General features: G+C 42.6%; 1 protein-coding gene across 1 annotated transcript in view; it reads left to right on the forward strand.

The window, feature by feature from the left end:
* Positions 1-15,101, forward strand: part of si (sucrase-isomaltase) — a gene marked incomplete at both ends in the record, with an annotated part of 125,140 nt that overhangs the window by 12,953 nt on the left and 97,086 nt on the right. The window contains 5 exons of the mRNA XM_079513813.1: positions 5,811-5,982; positions 6,476-6,575; positions 6,951-7,063; positions 7,527-7,652; positions 14,657-14,788. Of these exons, the coding sequence (XP_079369939.1) occupies positions 5,811-5,982; positions 6,476-6,575; positions 6,951-7,063; positions 7,527-7,652; positions 14,657-14,788 (643 nt within the window). The remainder of the gene's footprint in view (positions 1-5,810; positions 5,983-6,475; positions 6,576-6,950; positions 7,064-7,526; positions 7,653-14,656; positions 14,789-15,101) is intronic.

Genomic DNA, 15,101 nt, shown 5'->3' on the forward strand with positions numbered 1-15,101 from the left:
CACAGTGAATGAGAGCATTGGTTTAATGTTGTTTAATTGTATTTGTTATTTGAGTCTTCCTTGAGTCTAAGTTTATTATTATTTAAAGGGCCACTTTCCACAAGGAGGGGCAGTACACAAAAGCATTATGGTCATTGTAGGAATGGGCCATAGGGTGCAAGTATCAAATTGTGCTGCTGTTATCTAGTAATACTAGCATGACTAACTGCAGTTTCTTCCAGCTGTGAAATATTGTCCCTTTAAGTTAAGTGAATATCTTTTGTATGACGTGTAACATAGTTTGTTTAAAGCTGCACTATGTAACTTTCCTCCGGATTTGAATTGTACCATCGTGATAATAGAGTCTGTCTGCTTGCTCAAGGGATACATTGAACTTGTGTCAGTTGTTTAAAAATGAATGTAAATTGTGAAAATGCTCATGATTTATGTAAATATTTACATAATGAATTGACTTGGTTGGGTCTCGACACAAAAGGTTTGTGACTTGTAAGATTAGGACTTATTTGGGACTCAAAACAAAAGGTTGGGACTCGAAACAAAAAGCTTAGAACTACTGTACTTCTCCCACCTCTGGGTTAAGGTTAGCCTGGCATGGTCACGGTAGTGTTGAGAGAACGTGTGAGTGAGCACGTGATCAGTCTGGCAATGCCATGCTAAGGGTTAGTGTCCCTTACCATCATCCTCCTCTGCCCACTAGCCTACTTGTTTTCTTCATCTTCTGTTTGGGTTGGTTTGTTGGTTGGTTGGTTGGTTATGCCTTGAAAAAAAGATGCGTTGTGTCAGTGTGGTTATCATCTTCACTAGAGGGGTTCAATGAAACAGATTGTTATTTTCTTTGTCTTTGCTCTGTGATCTCCATAGTCCCTTTCATCTCTTTTGAATTTCATCCATTTCAGCTGCTTTGGTTTCCTTGCGAATTCATCCATAATATGAGAGTTTATCTGTGATTTTCCATCTTCAGATCTGTGATTTTCAGTTGTCGACATTACTTTTCTTTCCTGGCCTCTTCGATGTAATGAATATTTATTTAGGATAGATGTCTAAACTTTTCTTTTAATTTGTAGGCATACATCCCTCTAGTAATCATCAGACAATGTAATCAGGCCAGTGCATCTTTGATGTAACTTTGATGAAGTTACTATTCACGTTAAATTGTTAGTTGATGTAAGTCTTTCAGCAATGAATTCTGGGCAATTATTTTCTTCTACATATAAATATGGTTTCTAAATATAGACTACAAAACCAATAAATGCTATAAAACGCTTATATTAAAGCCACAAAATTAGGAAGACAACGGAAAGAAAGGAACCAGGAGAGGAACCAGGAGAACAACCTAATTTATACTTTGTGATGCAGTACAACACTAGAGCAAATAGAAGATATGTTGGATAGTTGGCAGACCATGAGGCTTTTTCCAGTGTGGTGGATGTAATCACTGTGACACCATCCATAACAAAATAACAACTTCAAAGATGTTGAATCAAGTCAAACTTATGCTATACAATTATTATATTTACTGCCAATACTAGATGTGTAGTTTACAATAGCACCTACAATGCCACCTACAAATCAGCACAGGCACGGATTGGCTAAGAAAATCTGCCCTGGCATTTGTGATGGTCACCGGCCCTATGACGTCATTATGTCAAAACTATGCACAAAAATGTTGACATTTCCCATTACTTTTGGACATGTAGTTTTACGGTTTAAATAACAGTGCAAATAGTGTTCTAAATGTCTATAAAATGAAACATCATTGTGTTAGTTCACAGCTCAGTCCATTTTAATATCATAGCGAGCTGCTCACTTATCTATAATCAAATCATCTACTTGTACTCATTAATACTACAGCTTCATACTCCACAGAGAAAAAAAAAGGGTCAACAACAACTGCCTGCTGACTTCATCCAGTCAGCCACTAGAGCACCATACTCCCACTGAGCATGGCTTTACACATAATCATCAAATAGCCTATAAATAAGGCAAAGAGGCAAGAGCATGGCACAGCAGCAGCCAAAAACAAACACTGTAACGCACACACCAACATTGCACTGCGTATGCACACAACAGCTGCAGCCTGCTACATATAATTATGATCAGCGACAACTTCACTAACATTAGGCCGCCTACCTGCTTCTTTTTCAATCACTTCAGCCTCAGCCGTAACATTATTATTCTCGTCCTGACTCAGACTCTCCTCCCCCGGTCCAAGTCCTCGGGCTCGGTGTCCTCGGGGAAAACAATGCACGGTGGTGGTGGTGGAACACCTGTTCCGGAGCAGCGCTTGGTGAAACACCACCACCACCATGATGATCCTCCGCAGCTCCTCTGCAGTTTCGTCGCCGACAACAACACTTCTTTTCTACCGGCTTTTTTTATCCATAATGTCACTTTTTCATTCACTTTTTCTTCCGCTGTGTTACCTGTTAACACCTTGGAGGCCCGGGCGGAGTTCTCCGTCAAGTTCATGGTCATGGTCAAGTGCCCAAGCCGGAGATTGATAAATAGGACGGAGATTAATGATAACAAAACCGTTCGCATCGCTCTAGAGCCTAGGAGCGTTTGTTGCCCGATCCGATGACGTGTCAAAATGTCCCCTGCCTGTTTAGCTGACGAAAATCTTAAAACGATCATAACTCCCGAAAAAAATAGCTTTTGCGCTTGGGCCGGACCCACCCTGCGACTCACCGTCCAGTCCGGGCCTGAATCAGCATGTTGACTTGATCAGTAAGGCTTCTTTCAACCTAAAGTATAATAAGTTACCAATTAGCTATTTAAATGTATCAGTATGCAGTTTGCAGGTTTATAATGCAATTACACTAATCCCATTACTTGTAAAAAAAATAAAAACAAAGACTTCAGTGTTAAAAAGTAACCTCGACAATGTCCTTGGCTTATTTGAAATGTCAGAACCGTATTGAACTGTCATTACACTGTATTGCCCAACCACTTATGATAAGACCCATGATGGTTGCGGAAGCAATATAACAATATCTATCCAAATAAATAACATGCGCTCATAAAGGAACATTAAACACTTGATGGTTGTCATAAGTTGGAGTGTGAAGCAGTAGAAAGAGTACAGGGGGACACTCAAAGATGACAACGACGCAAAACATAAATTATAATATCTTTTAAATTATTCCAGGATTACACAGGTGCACCACCTTCAGACAAAATGTCAGTACAGGGTAGATTAGCATCATGGAACAACCTTGAACCACCTGTAGCCATAAAGTAATGTCCTAATTACTAATTAGTAATTAAGTACAAGGTTGCTAGACATCAAACCTGCAACCACTCCTTAATATTTTTGCACTTATTATTGTAGTATTCTTACATGTCAGGGACTATGGATAAAAGTTAGTATTCTTGCCAACTCTATATTGAGTTTACACTGCATTCTTATCAGTAGTACTGCATACTGTCCCACTCAAATAAACAATAAGAACACCTGGAGCAGGTGTCCTTTTTATAATCACAGCCTCCAAATGAAAAATCCAATGTAAAATCCAAGTTAGATATGTTTAACACATGTATGTTTTGGTTTTTCGCCTTTATTTTATTTTTTATAGAGGGATAGGTATACAGTAGGCTGACAGGAAATGGGGAGAGAGATATGGGGGTGTGACACGCAGTAAAGGCCGTCGGGATCGGGAGTCGAACCCGCGGCGCACTGCCAGACTGGATTACCAGCCAAGGTGCCCAGACGGCTACGTGTTTGCATGTTCTCCCCGTGTCCCCTAGGGTAGGTACCCTCACAAAAAACATGCAGTAATCCTGGTCTCTAAACATTGTTGCTGCTCAACCTTGTGATGCAAACTTTTTTTTTGCTGTGCTAATAAGTTATAACTCTGTGTTGATCGTGCTGCATTGTGCGACCTCAGCTCATGAAAACTTGAGAAACTTTGAGAATTAGTCGCAGCTCACTCTCCTGGTACTTCATGCTGGATATAGAGTAGCTTTATAGCCACTAACCTCGGATACCTTGATCATTCACTACTCCCAGCAGCTGTTTTAATTGGCTCTACACCTTTGGACTGTATATGCGTAGACTGTATATAGGCTCACTGTTCTCACTCAGGACTGGAGTAAGATAGAATGTGTGTCTGAATGAGGGAAAAGAACAGGGAAGATGCAAGGAGTGGAGGTGGCAAAGGTGAAGGGGTTTGCTAGCTGTCTCGTTTCCATTCAGGTCCTATGTATTCAATTCATAAACATGACATAAAAAATAACAACAAAATTCAATATCACCCAAAATATAAGGGTGGGGGTCTAATGGAGAAGTGATTATTTCCTCTCTCTTTGGCCTACTGAAAGGTGGAAGGTTAAACAAAGCCAGTGATCTGCATTTTTTGAGCGAAGGGGTCAGGGAATGGGCTATATGCAGCCAACACTTCCTCCTGTTAAAAACGGGAGTTCTTCATGGATTTCTCCAGTTGTTACCGGTGTTGCCATGTCCACTTGTTATAAGCGACTTGGGGCTTGTTTTTCAGTAAAGTTGCTTGAAAATATTGGTAGTTTAGTTGCAGGTTGCGGTTTTTATTTAGGCTTGTTCCCTAATGTTGTTTAAACCTGTGATTCTGCTCAAACATTGTCATAAAGGACCCCCATGTATTTGTGGGTATTTAAAGAATACAGCCGAAATATGTAATATCATCTTTGCTGGATCACAAGAGAGGCGAGGTTGGATGAGGGGGATGAGGCGTACATTGGGAGAAGGGAGAAGATGGAGCTGTCAGGCAAGAGGAGAAGAGGAAAGCCAAATAGGAGGTTTATGGATTCAGTGAGAGAGGACATGCAGGTGGCTGGAGTGACCGGGGAATATGCACAGAGCAGAAACTGATGGAAACAGATGAACCGCTGTCCCCAATGGGAATTGAGGAAATGCTAAACAGACAGCTTCTTCTAATCTAATTTCTCTCTGTGCCATGCTTTGTCTTCAAACAATGCATTTCACGAACAGTAACAGTTTACCGGTATATAAATATAAAACACATATTTGTCCACCTCTACTCCTTCAGCTCCTCTGTCTAGCCACTCCTCTGACCCCATGTCAAGTTAGACTGGTTATACTACCAGGGTCTGGCACACACTATGCTATTTTTTAAGTTCCAAAGTATTGCAGTAGAGATCTTGTAGGGACTTGCATTTCACCCTTGTTTTACTCTAGCTGTGGTTTGTACAGGGTTAAACCTCACAGCACGTTTTGGAATCGCATAAGCATTACTTGAACAACAAGAACAAGAACTCTTATTATAATAATATTACAACATTTCAAGCAGTAACTCGTTACACTCCTCCATTAATATTACATAATAGTGCGTTTTGTAACTCGTTACCCCAGGGGACGGAGCGGGTAATTGTTAAGTGTGTGGATAATTGCAGTGAGAGTATCAGCTTGCTCTCTGCCATCCTCTCTGAGTGATAAAAAGCTATTAGGAACTGGACACATTCGCTTTTCTTCACCACACGTGCACTTAATCCCATTATCTCTGCACTTGAAATACACCAAGCTAAAGTGTATTGTTTGACTAAAGGCTAACACGAGAGTACGGGCCTGCGTCTGTTCCTGCTCTTCAAATTAATGTGTACCGGTTTCCTTTTCAGCTGACAGTTTATTCACATGTCATTTTTCTGTTGCTGTCTTTATTTCGGCATCTGTGTACAGTCGTTTTCTTACCAGTCCTTACCTGTTGTGAATGTGAGAGGAAACACGTGCAGAGCCAGTGTTAGAGGGCTCGGCCTGTCTACTGCCTGTGGTTTCTCCTACCTGTTTTCATCACCTGCACTCTCTCTGACACGTCTAGGTTTGACACCACAATGGGTCCACTGGTGTTTGCTGACCAGTATCTGCAGATCTCTGCCAGGCTGCCATCCCATAATATTTACGGACTAGGAGAGCATGTCCATAGAAACTATCAACATGACACTTATTGGAAAACTTGGCCCATATTCACAAGAGATGCGTTCCCCAATGGGGTATGTAACAGGACACACACTTGCACCATACAAACACACAACTCTGAGAGTATGAGAAAATGTACCCAAACGGACCCAGTTAAACTAATGTATATAAAGGCCAACACATTTTTTTTTTTCATACTTCCAAATGAACAAACAAAAAGGTAGGAGCGCACATGTACCAGTAGTGGGGAGGTGCTGACCGCAGGAGATAAAACGTGAACCCTGAAGAAGGCAACTTGTTGCCAAAACCTTGGAAAAATATGTTTTATGGCATCGTGACTACGAGCTGTGCAGCCTCTTTCCTTTCTTAGTCATATTTCTTAGTCATCCAAATGTAAACTTTTTAGAAACTGACAGACACAATCAGTTTTAAGACACTGCGTGTGTCGCTACTTGCTTTTCTTGCTTCCCAACTTCATAATTGGAACTCCTTTAATAGAATAGAAATGTTGCTAATTTGCATTTTTACATAACCACCCCCCCCCACCTCTCTGCCCCATTTCTCCAGGGAACACATAACCTCTACGGACACTATCCCTTCTTCCTGTGTCTGGAAGACGAGAGCGGAAAGTCATTTGGAGTCTTTCTTATGAACAGCAATGCTATGGGTACACACACACACACACACACACACACACACACACACACACACACACACACACACACACACACACACACACACACACACACGTCACACTATATATAAGTCAAAGACGAAAGCCACATAAAACAATGTACTGACATAAACATTTTTTATTCGTTTGCTAGCAGAATTTTTTTTAAGGAAGTAGCCATGCTTCTATGATCTTGTTCACATCAACGTGTGTGTGTGTGTGTGTGTGTGTGTGTGTGTGTGTGTGTGTGTGTGTGTGTGTGTGTGTGTGTGTGTGTGTGCGTGCGTGCGTGCGTGCGTGCGTGCGTGCGTGCGTGCGTGCGTGCGTGCGTGCGTGCGTGCGTGCGTGCGTGCGTGTGCTCTCTTTCAGAGGTGACACTGCAGCCGGCTCCTGCCGTGACCTACAGAACTATCGGAGGAGTTCTCGACTTCTACATACTTTTTGGAGACACACCAGAACAAGTGGTGCAAGAGTTCATACTGGTGAGGCACAGCTGAACTCCTCAAAAAAGTTCTGAAACTTTACTTTGGTCCGTTATTTCTCCCCTTTAATAATTCCAAATGGTATTGTATTTTATATCGTTTTATCGTTGATTAGTCTGAAGGGCAAAGGTAATTATGCTTCTGCACTGTCAACTAATGCCAACATCTATGTGTTGTTGTTACCTGACAATTAGTTGACTTTTGGTGAAAAAGCCTGCAGTATATATCGGACATGCCTATTAGCTACTGTATATTATGCATGACTCATCAAGAATGGAATATATAAATAGTTCTATCTAAACATTTCCTGATTGTGTGTGTGTGTGTGTGTGTGTGTGTGTGTGTGTGTGTGTGTGTGCGTGCGTGCGTGCGTGCGTGCGTGCGTGCGTGCGTGCCTGCCTGCCTGCCTGCGTGCGTGCGTGCGTGCGTGCGTGCGTGCGTGCGTGCGTGCGTGTGCTTCCAGTTGATTGGCAGGCCTGTGATTCCTCCCTACTGGTCCCTGGGTTTCCAGATTTCTCGCTGGAACTACGGGAGTCTCGCGGAGGTGAAGGAAACTGTGGAGAGGAACCGCGCAGTAGGACTTCCATATGTAAGATCCCATCTGACTGTTACTGTACTAGTATCTCTCTTCCGTTTGCCTCTCTTTGTCAGTGGTTTTCAAACTTGTTGTGCCTAAGTCACAGCAATGGGCAGTCAAGTTACAACAATGGGCAGTCAAGTTACAACAATGGGCAGTCAAGTCACAGCAATGGGCAGTCAAGTTACAGCAATGGGCAGTCAAGTCACAACAATGGGCAGTCAAGTCACAGCAATGGGCAGTCAAGTCACAACAATGGGCAGTCAAGTCACAGCAATGGGCAGTCAAGTCACAACAATGGGCAGTCAAGTCACAACAATGGGCAGTCAAGTCACAACAATGGGCAGTCAAGTCACAACAATGGGAAGTCAAGTCACAACAATGGGCAGTCAAGTCACAGCAATGGGCAGTCAAGTCACAACAATGGGCAGTCAAGTCACAACAATGGGCAGTCAAGTCACAGCAATGGGCAGTCAAGTCACAACAATGGGCAGTCAAGTCACAACAATGGGCAGTCAAGTCACAGCAATGGGCAGTCAAGTCACAACAATGGGCAGTCAAGTCACAGCAATGGGCAGTCAAGTCACAACAATGGGCAGTCAAGTCACAACAATGGGCAGTCAAAATCTCAAGGCGATCTACAATCTCACGACATGGTTGTGTGCATCTATGTGCCTTGGCACACCATTTGGGAACCCTTATGTTACTCTACTGTCTGTCGGTCTGTCTACTATACTGGGACCATCCTCAGGTCACTGTATGTTATACAGCTAGTAATTGTAGGCTTCAGAGAGAGGCAGTTTTGTTGAAAAATATCCCACACTATATGCTTATTATGATGCTATTCTTTGTTAATATCCACTCTGTTAATCACATTGATTTTGTTCAAGTTAGCAATTCCTCTTCACAGTGCACGCCAAATTAACTTCCATAGTTAGCCCAAAATGTTCCCTATTGATCCTGTGCTTAAAAAGCTGGTGAATAGGAAGAGGAATGGGACAATTAGCCTGCTACACAAAAAGTAAAATGGAGTGGGGACTGCCTTTTGTTCCATTTGATTCCCTGTCTAGCTGTAGTGAATGGCTTTAGAATAGATGAACATGAGACTGTGTATTGAGTCATGAGAGGCATATCATTGTTTGTTAAAGATGATGACACAGGCTATCATGGTTACATAACAAACACAGTAACACACTAATTAAAGTTTCCTAACTGCACATGAAAGAATCTGCAGACATGGCTCAATTAATGTAATTTGTAATCTAATTTATATATGCTATTAAGGAAAGGAACTGGTACATGCTAAAATGGTTTTACTCCATGGCATCACAGTCTCTTGCTGGTATGAAAGTCAAATCAGGAGAGGAGATATTCTTGTCACGTACTGTTAAGTCCACACCACAGTGTTTACTAGCACAATAAAGACTGACTTACATGTTAATGTTTCAATGTCAAGGCTCCATATATGTCCATCATTCAACCACACACCCATATTTGCACACAAGCACGCACAAACAGGCATAGGAATATAGATGGACGTCGGACACACATCTACTACATGCATAGACAGACACGCACGTATACACGCACGCATGCAGGCGCGCGTGTAGTACGTCTTTGGACATTCACAGGCATGCATACAGAGAGCAGAAAATACTCTTTGGGTGTTACTGTAAGCTCTGTTATCAGCCAATACACAGGCTGTTAGTGAGAGGCCACAGGGCATAATCCACCAACTGTATCACAAGCCTGGGATCATTACCCATCAACACCTCTCTGGGAACCAGAGACATGTGATATGGCTTTCACCTTTCCCTTTCCCCCCTCTTTTTTTCTGTTTCCATTGATCTCTTTCGGAAAGAAGTGAATTCCAGCAGTATGCAGGGATAGAATTAAAGCCCCCAGGGAAAAACACGATTAGCACTTATTTATTTATTTATTATTTTATTTTTAGTGATGAACATTATTATTATTTTCAGATGTGTAGTTGATGTTTTCGTCTCTGTGTGTGGTGCTTTTTCTGAAGTGTGTGTGTGTGGGGGGGGGGGGCTTAACCATTATACTGTCAACAGAGACGTGATGTGAACGTGAAACAGGGGGCTCGATAGACTGTCGGACGGATAGGGGTGGCCTTTTAGCTTGACGGGATAATCAAGCTTTCCGTCAAATAATGGAGAGTGTATACTATAGGTCCCCCAGTTCAATCTTCTCTACCGGTAGTTATCAAGCGTCTCTGAATATTTGTGGTGATCACAGATCAATCAGCTGAGTTCCCTTTGTTAGCTTGTTTATCCTGATCTGAATTGTCCTCTGCAAACCATTTCTCCTCTGAGATAAATCACCTCAGATGGACTTTTTCCTTAGCCTGCAGTGGCAGACTGATCATGTGGGATAGAGTCACACGTTCCTCCACGATATCCCCAGCAAAATGAGGAAATCACTTTGACATTTTTTATTTTAATACTTTGGCTATATTCAAAATTAGCAGATCTACAAGTTAATATGTTATGATGTGACGTGTTGTTAGCTTGTACAGTAGATCTGCTATTTCTAAAACTAATTTAAAGGCCCACTTCACCCCTTTTGCAACCAGATCTTATTTTAAAGGGATTGTGACATGAAGAAAGACAGTATAGACCGAAAGCGTGTGTGGAGCGCGCGGAGCGTGCAGAGCTTCCATTTATTTATTTTTTTCATTATCCATTTGTGACTCCAGCACCTCACTTAAGTTTTTTTCAGCAGATGAGCGGTGTTTTTTTTTAAACATTGTTATAAAGGGATTGTGACATACATTAGATTTTCTGTGGTCTGGGGTTTTCTGGCTCAAACAAGTGCTCTGACACATATGACGTAAATTCTCCATTCATTGTCAATGACATTTAATGTTTGTGTTGCCACAAAAAGCTGATTTGTTCAGACACATAATATACGTAAATTCTCCATTTCATTGTCAATAGTGACACGAGTTAAGGACAAAAAGCTGTATGAGGGGCTAGCGCCCCTCAAAAAATAAATAATAATAATAAAACATCAATCATGGCATGGGAGAGGACTCGCAAGCAACTCATTTTGAAATGCTCCAACAAGTTCTATTCACAACAGCAATACAATGTTTCGACCTTGCAGTCTTTTTCAAGTATAGTGAAAGTAACTTGAAAAAGACCAAGGTCCAACATCGTATCTATTCTGTATTTTGTTTTCCTTAAATTTTTATCCCACAATTTTGTAACCCATTTCACCCTATGCCAATTGCCTAAGCTGTAATCCTGTGCGGCGGGCGCTACTCTCCCTCTGCCAACCTGGGGAGAGCCTCAAACTGACATGCTTCCTTCAATGCATCCTCATGCAGTGAGCAGGCTGCTTCTTATCACCTGACAGTGGGAGTTTCCACAGTAGGACGTGGCGTGTAGAAAGAACACGTTATTCCAACCATTCCCCTCCATCAGGCACCCCGGCTGACCATTTGGGAGGCCGTATAGAGACTAGGATGACTGCATGTTTTTTGTGAGGTTACCTACTCTAGGGGACACTGGGAGAACATGCAAACTCTACACACAAAGGCCCTTTCGTGAACCCCACCTAGGCTATGCGCTGATGATGCGGAGGAGAGAACACGCCCCCGGTGCCCACAGCGTCTGGAATTGTACCCAGGCCCCGGGGGCCTTCTATCTTTGAGGCGACAGGCTAACGACTTCACCACCGTGTATTCTGTATGTGTATATTTTACGCTCAGCACCAAAAAACAGAGGATATTTGTGCATTATGTCTTATTAGACAGTTTGAATAATTGAAACATTTTAGGATGGTCCCGCCTGGCACAACACCTTTTCCGATGGGTCCTTGTTGGGAAAATGCTTGAGAACCACTGCGGTAGATAACTGATCATGCAGGGCTGTCACGATCATGGAATTTGACTTGATGATTAACTGTCGTCAAACTTTTGTGATTAACGATTGAATTGTGTTTTGGCATTGAATATCAGGACATCCTGACTTGTTAGGCTTCGTAAACAGAAGTTGATCAGGGCAGATAAACAAAAGTTGCTCAGGGCAGATATGACAAACAAAGAAATGACTCATATAATTAACTAAACCTTCAATAACAAAATGAAATAACTGATCTACAAGCTCACAACACACAACAATGCAGAGCTTGAAGATCTGCTGTTTCTGCAATTTTTTTTAAACATTTAAACATTTTTCAACATGAAAACTACTACGACAATTATGTTGATCATGTAAAATAATTGCGATTAACTAAAATAATTGTGACTGGACGCCTAGTGATGACGTCAGTGTGAGAGGTCCGCTTCTGCTGTCCTTTTCGAACCCCACCAAGAAAATTACATTTTAAACACTACTTATGGTAGTTATCAAAGTCTATTTTATGGTAAAGTAACCTTGTAATGTCTGATAGTGAGGAAAAGAAGAAGAAGGGACAAGGACGGACCTCTATTAACACTCACTCAGCAACGAGGAAACTCGACAAGACACACGAGGAGGACGCTAAACTTGAACATGGTGCTGTGGGTGGTCGCGACGGGAGAATCTCGCTAAAAAATATATATATTAAAAATCACACCTGTGTGAAGTGAGGGGCGCTCTTATAATCGTAAATCATCATAACGTTAAATAGACACTATGCCTATTTTCTCAGACACTGACGTAAAATTATCCATTCATTGTCAATGGGAATTTAATGTCCGTTTAAGACGAAGTTTGTGGACGGTAACTAAAAGCTGGATGTAGGAGGGGCTATAGCCTCCCTAAAAAAACTAAAAACTAAAAAACAAATCTAATAATTGCAATCAGACGATCCTGTATCTGTGACAGGCCTACAGTATGTGCAGGTATATACAAAGCCTCTCAGAATACGACTTTACATACGGCATTACAGAGGTCAGGTGAAAGGTAGCCTAAATCAAGGAATGTGCACGGTGAGCCCTGACATCGTAATCTCTGAATGGCCGTGTCGGACAGCTCCAACACAATAATACGCATTATAACAATGGCCAACGCTGGTTGAAATTATGTGATCTGATGATTTGCCCACAGACAAACCGCCTCGGACCCCGTTTCAATATTTCACTCTGATAATCGCCAATATGTCTTCCCTGTCTAAAAGGCATTGGGATGCAGCTGGTTTCACTCCTTCTGTACTCAGGGACATATTTGATATCCATCAGATAGACCACAGAGGGCATTATCACATTCTCCCTAATATGTCTGGAGCTGATTACCATTAGGCGGAAAGATCTGGCAGGGCTCGCCAACCATCTGCTCTCTCGATATGGAGAAGAATTTGGCAGCCAACAGACAGAGAGAGACCAAGCATGAAGACACACCCAAAACCAAAACGTTTTTTTTTAAATGTGATAACATTTACAGGGTCCTCACAAAGTTCTGAAACACATTAGCCAAGATGCTAGCACGTACATCAAGGTCCCATGGCTGAATAGACACATGCCAGCTGACAGAGACGCTATCTTCTAAATCATGCTTTGCTTAGCCTCGAGCAACCAAGTAGCTAAAGCCCTTAACAGTCTTAACAGGGTATTTTTTCAACTCAAAGGTGGAGCAGACGGGGCCTACTGGAGCTATCAGGAACGGTAGCTCATGGTAGCTTAGTGCCTAGCTCCCGCTTTGAGGCGTTTTTCTACTCTGAATAAATGCATTGGCTGGACGGTTGCCGTTCACTTTTAGCCAGCTGCAGTGTGCTCACTGGACAATGGTCTGGGAGTGCCTGTTTTGTAGCAAGGGTTAGGGGTTAGACAGCCTTCACATCTAGTGAAACTGTGATCTACAGTCACCAGACATATTGGGAGAATGCCATTAAAGTGTTGGAAATGGAAATATTTGAGTGGCTGTGTCACACACTGCTTTATTTAGAAATGTTGTACATATCCTGTGTGATATTTCCCCCTTTGTTCTGTTTCTCTTTGCCAGTTTTTAAGCGTAGTGTTAGTGTCCTCTGTATGATCTTGGGAGTTTGCATTTCTGTGGTGAATAAATGTTCTGTCAGCACTGCCTTGTGTCCTGCATTTTGTTCCTACCAAAACCTTGTTGATTTCTGACAGTACAATGTCGCCGGTCTGGAGCAAGCCATTAAGGCCATCTGCCATGGAAGATGATCGGTCTGATGCCGAGGAGGGCTGGCCAGTCATTGTTCCAGCAGTTAGCCACCTGCCCAGCCTGCCATTTTCCTGGGATGATTTTGGAATAACAAGGTTTTTTTTTTACGAGGACCCAGAGTTCCTGGAATCCCTTGCCATCTCTTGGAAGAAGGCCCCTGAAATTGCCCAGCACATGGGAAACTTGGCAGTGTGATGTGGGTCGCCTCCCTCAGTTGGCTCTTCGTGGACCGGTGGCTCCAGTCTCCTCTACTAGCCTGCTAGTTTCCAAGCTACTACTGCCCAGCCGGCTCCGCGGTCACTTGGACTTGACTTTATTAGTCTCCAGCCTGTCTGTTATGCCCGTCCCGACCCTGTGTTTCCTGACCCTGGCCGTTCTCAGGGGGAACCGTGGGCCCTCCGGGCGAAGTGTTGCGGTGGCTCCGCTGTCGGCCAGCGACGTAGAGGTTCCGCTACTGCTTGCCGTCAGTGACCCAGTGCCCGTGCCACCCAGCGCCCCTGTGCCCGTGCTGTCCAGTGCAATCCCTGCATGTTCCTCCTGTATTGCTACCTCTGTTGTCTCACCCCACCCTGTGATTATTAAAATGCAATGTGCCTAAAAAACAATGATAATACAATTCAGATCAGTGGTCAACACAGCTAAGAAAAAGTAACACACAATGCGGTTGCCAATTATTTTCATGCTAAGAAGCCCCAATAACCTGGCCTCCCTGCTGTGAAATTGGCTTAAAGAATAATGTTACTACAAAAGGTAAAATAGGGATGCTCATTGATTGCAGTTATATATCCACATGCTAAATGCATGTTCAACTGAAATATTGTTTGTCGTTTACACTTTTCCATTTTCTACACCTTTTTCTAATGTCCTTTTGTGTTTCACTTCCAGGATATTCAGTACACTGACATAGACTACATGGAGGACAAAAAGGACTTCACTTATGACAGCGTCAAGTTCAGGGATCTGCCTCAGTTTGCCGACTACCTGCATGACAAGGGCCAGAGATACATACTTATCCTGGTAAGATGCACCGGAATCCTGAAGATTCATTAGACAGTAGATTTCACAATACTAGACCACAAGTCAGAAACAACTAGAAAAATCACACCCGTGTGAACTGAGTGGTGTAAGGTCTTATATAGACTGATCAGCTGTGGTCTGACGTAATGTCTGACGTAATGAAATCACACCCGTGTGAACTGGGTGACCATAGCAACCATGCTAATTTTTTGGTACGAACAGACACGTAAACTAACAAAGCCAGTTGTAGTTTGAGTAGTGTATGGCAAAGACATACACCACTCAAAAAGTGCCCCTCGGGGGGCACATGTCT

Source organism: Electrona antarctica (assembly GCF_951216825.1).
Source record: "Electrona antarctica genome assembly, chromosome: 11".
In the NCBI taxonomy this organism is placed as follows: Eukaryota; Metazoa; Chordata; class Actinopteri; order Myctophiformes; family Myctophidae; genus Electrona; species Electrona antarctica.